General features: G+C 32.8%; 1 protein-coding gene across 3 annotated transcripts; it reads left to right on the forward strand.

The window, feature by feature from the left end:
* The first annotated feature begins 383 nt into the window (after positions 1 to 383).
* Positions 384 to 5,108, forward strand: LOC124847125 (protein CYTOSOLIC ABA RECEPTOR KINASE 5-like). 3 transcript variants are annotated; one of them, XM_088097708.1, is made up of 9 exons: positions 425 to 544; positions 794 to 821; positions 1,226 to 1,403; positions 2,226 to 2,479; positions 2,600 to 2,726; positions 2,810 to 3,083; positions 4,160 to 4,292; positions 4,377 to 4,463; positions 4,603 to 5,108. In XM_088097708.1, exons 3-9 carry the CDS (start codon positions 1,310 to 1,312, stop codon positions 4,720 to 4,722), a joined length of 1,089 nt encoding a protein of 362 aa, XP_087953834.1. In that variant the 5' UTR covers positions 425 to 544; positions 794 to 821; positions 1,226 to 1,309; the 3' UTR covers positions 4,723 to 5,108. The 3 variants fall into 3 exon arrangements, with proteins under 3 accessions (XP_087953833.1, XP_087953834.1, XP_087953832.1); XM_088097707.1 differs by lacking the exon at positions 794 to 821 and having other exon boundaries at positions 384 to 544; XM_088097706.1 differs by lacking the exon at positions 425 to 544 and having other exon boundaries at positions 783 to 821.
* Positions 5,109 to 7,359: the final 2,251 nt, after the last annotated feature.

The following is a 7,359-nucleotide window of genomic DNA, read 5'->3' on the forward strand; positions in this document are numbered from 1 at the left end:
TAATGGTAAATTAAAGAAAAGGTCTTATTTTCATTCCCACACAATATAAAATTATAAAATTATAAATTAGAAAATTAGAAATAGAAAAAGTAACAGTTGGCTACAGATACCTTCTCCACTCATCGTTCATTTTCTTTCCTACCAAGTTAAGAAATAAAAAGTGTCTCATTTATTTTATTTTTAAATCAACATTAAAAAGTCAAAGATTTTTTAGTAATTGTGCTTTATTTATAACGCAAGGTTTGATAATTATTAGAAGTGAAAGAAATGTTTATGCATAAAACTAAGGAAATAAAACTGATTTGATGGCATTAATTATTATTAATAAATGATTGGGTGTGGAATGAAAAAAGGTGCCTGATATTATAAAAAAAAATTGTAAAATAAAAAAGAATAATAAAAAGAAGAGAGGCAGCACACCTGGTTTTCTCTCTCTTGTTCCTGGGGTCTGAATCTGTTTATTATTCGTTGCTTGGGTTGGCAAAAACAAACCCTAAAACATCAATCTCCTCTCATCTCAATCTGAAATCGTATAATCTTTAAGGTAAATTCTCTCTCTCCCGTTCCTTTCACCTCTAATTTCGCTATTCTTCTCTTCAATGCCTAATTTTGGTTTCTTTCCCCTTTCTCTTATTTCCCTCTCTTTCCTTCTTCGCTTCTTCATTTTTTGGGCCTCTTCGGGTGTTCTGCGCTTTTGCGAATCCGATTTGGCTTCTAATCCGCCATTCCTTTTTTGGATTCGTCTATAATTTCCTTTTTCTCTTTCAATTTTTCCCCTCTTGATGGACCGCAGAGACTACCACCACCGTCCTGCTCATTTGGTGAGAATTCCCTTTCAATTTTCCACTGCAATTCTCCGCTTCCTTTCTCACCCGCAATTCCCTCTCCAATTCAACATATCTGCCTCTGTAATTTTTATTTCCTGATTTCCGATTTTTAAAGGCCATGCACCGTTCACCAGATCATGCACATGGTCATGGCAGAATGCAGGACGAGTGTGATAAATGGGATTTTTTAAAATTCATGGTTTTGGTGCCCCGGTTCATTTCTCACTGATCGTTAATTTTTATGGTGTAATCGAATAGCTGGCGATGAGGCACTGTTACTTTTCAACGCTGAAATATCTTAAATTTATTTATTTTTACACCTGTTTTTAGAGTTTCTTGTTTTTCACTTATGACGTCACGTTTGGGATATTTATGGTTCTTGATGTGATTATATGCAGTCACATGCGTCTCCTCCTGATTACTTTGTCCGCCAGGGGAATACAACTTATCAAGACGATCTATTTTTGAGGAAGAGGACAAGGATGCGTCGGTGGCTTTGTTGCACTTGTCAGGTGGAGGAGTCTTACCCATCGAACGAGAATGAACACCTGAAAAGCCCAAGGAATTACGGAGACAGTGAGTTTATTGGTTTAATCCGTATTGTTTACCATTAAGAAACAACGAAAGTAAACTGCGAAGGATACCCAAAGGCTCATAATTTTCCTCTCAACGATTATCTTTGGTTTATTTCTTTTAGCTTCCATTTTATTTTCTATTGATCTTTTTCATTGCTTTCTAGGGTACCGATTTTCAATAGAACTCATTTAGGCCACAGCAGTGGCTTTTTGCGTATAACCGTTCTCTGCCATGATACGAGCTTCGAATACCCAATTTTAGAGAAAATAAAACATTGTTGTTTGGGGATTTTTTGGGTAAAAGTGTGACCTTGCCCTCGTTTTCTATTTTTTTTTTTTGCTGTAGAAACGTAATTGATGTTAAACCCTTATACCCTGACCATATTACAAAATGTTATGTATGGTTTGACCTCTGTTTCCTTTACACTTCGTAAGAACATTTTTTTTTTCTTCCTCCTTTTGAACCTCCCGGACAGTCATTCTGCTACTTTTTTAGTCTATTCTGTTATGTTATTTTTCTACTGATTTCACCATCTTTTCCCATTTACTATGTTCACAGTGCTCCTAAATTGATGTGGTTTATTATTTATGATAATTTTCTTTGATCTTCAATGGTTGTATTATATTATTGTACCCTGTAGTATAATATTTAAATTAGGTGTCACCCCCCTTTCCGGCAGCTCTTTTAGAGTTAGATTGTATGTGCTACTATTCGATATATAATGATGACTTCAATTAGATGCTTCGAAGTAGTTCGCCATATTAGATCACTGGCACATTTCCTGGTAATGATTACTCACGTTTCAATAATTATTTGCTCCAGACAACCAAAAAGGCTCAAAGGTGTCAGCTCCTGTCAAGCCTGAAACACAAAAGGCACCACCACCTATTGAAGCTCCAGCCCTATCTTTAGATGAGCTGAAGGAAAAGACTGACAACTTTGGTTCAAAGGCATTAATTGGTGAAGGATCGTATGGAAGGGTGTATTACGCAACCTTAAACAATGGAAAAGCAGTGGCTGTGAAAAAGCTTGATGTTTCATCTGAACCAGAATCAAACAACGAGTTTTTGACCCAGGCATGTCTCTCCTACCAACTAGGCGAAACCAACCGTTATAATTTATACACTTCAAGTATGTTGGATTCTAGATTGTTTTGTCAATTTATTAGTCTTCTCATCCAGTGTTTGCTATTTCAGGTTTCCATGGTCTCAAGATTGAAGAATGATAATTTTGTTGAGTTGCACGGGTACTGCGTTGAAGGAAACCTCCGTGTACTTGCATATGAGTTTGCTACTATGGGCTCTCTTCATGACATATTGCACGGTATGTATCTTAATGTCCCATCTTAACTTGTACTTCATATCCAATTAGTTCCGTCAATGATTTTGGTTGTCTTTATGCTACAGGTAGAAAGGGAGTTCAAGGTGCACAACCAGGGCCAACACTTGATTGGATACAGCGAGTTAGAATCGCAGTTGATGCAGCCAGGGGATTGGAGTATTTACATGAGAAAGTTCAGCCACCAATTATACACAGGGATATCAGATCAAGTAATGTGCTAATATTTGAAGACTACAAGGCTAAGATAGCTGACTTTAACCTTTCCAATCAGGCCCCTGACATGGCTGCCCGTCTTCATTCAACTCGTGTATTGGGAACTTTTGGTTATCATGCTCCAGAGTAAGCTTCAAGATCCTGCTAGCTATTCATTTTATATCTATATTTGTTTTCGTACTTCCTTTGAATTTTCATATGCATGCTATCCTGTACTATGAATAAACCTTTTTATATGTTTACACTTCTAGTGTTGCCTGTGCGATGTCCTTTTACATAAGCTTTCATGATTTATTACTGAGGCTTATGTGTGTGCTTGGATTTCAGTTAGGAAATCAATTCGAGTTGCAAAATAAGTCGTTGTATCTTTTAAGTCAACTGGAGTTTGAGGTGAATTTTGCTTCTAACTAAATTTAGAAGAAAAAAAAGTATGTTGGCACAGTATTAAATGGAAACTGAAAGTTGGTTTGGATGCTCCCACCGATATCCAAACACACCCTATCACATGGAATTGGACATTGAATAATTTCTCTTGTAGTCATCTATTAAATTTGTTTATGGTTTCTTTAACTTGTTTATGGTTTCTTTACCTTGTTTCCCTTTCCATTTTTGTATGAATTCAATTCAAATGTGTGCAATCTTTCAATTTTACTTGATGATAAATCTGCAAGTGTTGATTGTTAAGTTGTAGTAAGAGGAGGGAATGCGGTTCCATGGTATCAGTACTGGTTTCGGACGTGAACCAGTTTTTTTTATTGACCCTGTACTCTCCACAATTGACTTAAATTTAGTAGAAGTTAAATTGATATACAGGAAATATATGCAGTGTATCTAGTTTTCTTGATTCAGTTTACCTTGAAAGGTCTTTATTCACATTTATTTTTGAGTTTGTTTGTGCGAATGTTGTTCCTGAACAGTATATTTCACTGTTGATATCCCTGCAATCTAATTCAGCATGTGGTTGAAGGAAGTATCTTGTTCATCATTGCTATTAGTTTTTATGGTTTGTGTTGTTTAGGACTCTGGTCCACTTAATGAGTCATGTGAATTCCTCAAGAAACTTTAAAAAACAATTAATACTTTTGGCTGCTTAGCTATCTTTTTTTATCTTTAATCTGTTGTTTCTCATCTCAGTTCTTTTTCCTCTGAAATTTTATGTGGTTTTATCGATTCTTAGCCATCTGAGTTGCCAAACTTTACAGATATGCAATGACTGGGCAGTTGACTCAAAAAAGCGATGTCTATAGTTTTGGTGTTGTTCTTCTTGAGCTTCTCACAGGAAGAAAACCTGTTGACCACACCATGCCTCGAGGACAGCAGAGTCTTGTCACATGGGTCAGTGCTCCTGCTTAAATCTATACCTTGTCTCTGCATTTTCATTTGACACTGATGGCCTTGTTGACGCGGTATTTTTTGTAGGCTACTCCACGATTGAGTGAAGATAAAGTGAAACAGTGCGTTGACCCAAAACTGAAGGGAGAATATCCCCCTAAAGGAGTTGCTAAGGTGCCTGTTTCTCTTTCACTCTCCCCTTACTTGCACACACATATGTACAGAGATTATATTTTGACTAATGAATAAAGTTCTGGTGCCTGGATCTTCCATTAGATGCTCACATTAACAGTACTTATTGTTGACAATGCAGCTTGCAGCTGTTGCAGCACTGTGCGTGCAGTATGAAGCTGAGTTTAGGCCGAATATGAGCATTGTTGTTAAAGCACTCCAACCACTTCTGAAGACTCCTGCTCCTGCTCCAGAAAGTTGAAGCAAATGAAATGGTTCACTTTGGTTTCTGCATATTCTGCACAGCTCGATTCAATTATCTCCAGATTTCATCAAATACTGCAGATATATCTATATTTTTATTTTTGTTTGAGATTGGATGTGTAGGATTTGATTGGCTCGTTTCATGTCATTGTTAAATTCCATGTATTTATGGCGTCGCACTTGTATTGCCGAGTCTACTGACATATATAGAGCCATGATGCCTCATAGGTTTGGGTTGCGTGGTGCATATCTGAGGGTAATGTTGTTTGTCAGTTAACGTTAATGCCCCCATATTCTTTATTTGTTTCTTGCTATCAAACTGAGCTGATACATGTCTTGAAAGACCCATCACTTCTTGTTCTATCTATCTCTTTATTTGCTGTATTTAAAGCTATCATTTGAGTTTCTAGTCCCGATTTAAAACGAAATTCTTTTTTTTTTCTAGCTTACTTAAACAGGGCTTTTAGCTCTCATAACTCCATGGGTGGGGACACGGTTAGAGGGAAGTTGGTTTTTCAAAATTAAATTAATTCATTTTTATGTATTTTTTATTATTTTTTTCACTTGTAATTTTATATGATATTATATTAATATTCTTTTTTTCTTTTTCATCTTAAACATCTTTCTATAATCCTGAATATTTTAGAAAATTTATTGCACAAGAATAATTTTTTCTATCTAATAAAAAAAGTAGTTTTTGATAGAAATTAATATAATTATTATTTTGTACAAATTTTAAAAGTGAAGATAATTTATATTTGCTGAAAACTTATTATTCTTAAAGAATATATATAAATATTGGTTTTATAAAAAATTATTTAAAATAATTTTTTAATTGTAATAATATTTTAGATATATAATTTTATTACTTTGAAAAATTAAGAATATAATATATGTCAAATTCGTTTAACTTTAAAATAACTTCATTTTGAAAGGAAAAAATATTTAACATGAGTATTTTTTATAAGTCCAGAAATTATTTATAATTTAAATATAATTATAAAAGCATGTTTTCTTTTAATTTTTTGAAAATTTGTATGAATTTATTTTGATAAATTATTATAAATAAATAAGCTTTTTGTTTAATTTTAGTTTTGCTTTCTAAAATATAATAAGTGTGTTTTAATTATAAAAGAAATATTTTTTTAAAGAATCATTCATAAACAAGTTTCGTAAATTTGTATGGATATTTTAATTATGAGAACTTTTTTAATAAATAATTTTTTTATTCCGTAAATTTGTTTGGTTTCAACTTAACTCATTTGAAATACATTAATTTAACGAGTCTAGCTATATTATTACAAAAAAGATTAATACGTAAATCTTGTTATTAACATACTTAATTTTAGTTCAATATTCATAAACTTTAATGAAAGTCTTTAGATTATATAAAATAAGGAGTATATATATAAAAAAAAGATCTTTGGATCTCTTTGTGTAGAAGGAATATTGAATCTTTTCGGAAAAAAAAAAAACAATCCATAGATGTTTAGTGTTACTTTGATTCATTTATCAACTATAACTAAACATATTCAAATTAAATACTTTTATTCTTTAGAATCTTTCTTGAAAATCTTAATTATGAATGACATGATAATTGTTTTTCTTTAATTAATGTCATTGTTGTATGTTTTCAATAATTGGATTTTTTGAAACCTTCCACCATGTTTGATGACTGTAACACCCAAATATTTTAAAGGGTATTACTGATAGTAGAGACTAAATTAATTTAATATCTCATATAAACAATCAAACTTTATTTCAATTACTCCAAAGTACAATACCAAACATACAAACTTTAAACAATATAGTCTTCACCATTGAAATTTCAACTTATAAGTTTTACACAACATAATCTTCCCAATACAAATTTATTCTTTTTACAAAAATTCCTGAAAGTTTTTCCCCGCATCTCTCTCATCTCTAAGCTTTTTCAACCGCATCTGCAACATTATCTAATCACATATAACATGAGTTATATGATCATAGTACAAACAAATAAAGGTAAGCCAACCATATCATAAAATCATTAAACTTGTAAAATAAAATATTGTAATCATGTATTTTTGCAATTGATAAAGTATCATTATTCCGATGTCATTAATTCATCATTATCAAAATCATCTTCCTCATTCCCATAAATCTTACAAGTGTACCATGCTTACTCATGAAGCCTTATGGTCAGACCGCTCTCTGCCTGCTTCCTTAAGCCTCACTTATATACTATGTCTTACTTTCTGAAGCCTTATGGTCAGACCCCTCTCTGCCTGCTTCTATAAACCTCAATGTTTCTTTGTTCATACCAAACTCTCATGGTATAACTCGATCATACTACTCCCGGTAGTAACATCATTTCATAAGTAATGAATTTCTCATATCCACCCCAACATTTCATAAAACCAACAATTCATACCCTCTTATCCACCTAACTCAATCATGTTCATTCTTTAATCATGAATTCATAATAACCCGTTTTGGTATCAATAAATTAAACATATTGCCAAATATCATGCTTCATATTATAAACTCATTTTGCCCATAACGAGTATAACTCAACATATTTTCACCAAACAAAGATTATGGATCAACAAAAATATATCAACATATCTTAGGAACTACATAATAAAGTCTGGGC

This window comes from Vigna umbellata, chromosome 8, assembly GCF_029865625.1.
Source record: "Vigna umbellata cultivar VRB3 chromosome 8, Vumbellata_1.0, whole genome shotgun sequence".
Classification (NCBI taxonomy): Eukaryota; Viridiplantae; Streptophyta; class Magnoliopsida; order Fabales; family Fabaceae; genus Vigna; species Vigna umbellata.

Excerpts from the sequence above, each read along its gene's own strand:
- LOC124847125 (XM_088097706.1), top strand. The coding sequence starts at position 783 with ATGGACCGCAGAGACTACCACCACCGTCCTGCTCATTTG. Across the intron at positions 2,480-2,599 it reads ACAACGAGTTTTTGACCCAG|GTTTCCATGGTCTCAAGATT; the intron begins GCATGTCTCTCC and ends TTGCTATTTCAG. Across the intron at positions 4,293-4,376 it reads AGCAGAGTCTTGTCACATGG|GCTACTCCACGATTGAGTGA; the intron begins GTCAGTGCTCCT and ends TATTTTTTGTAG.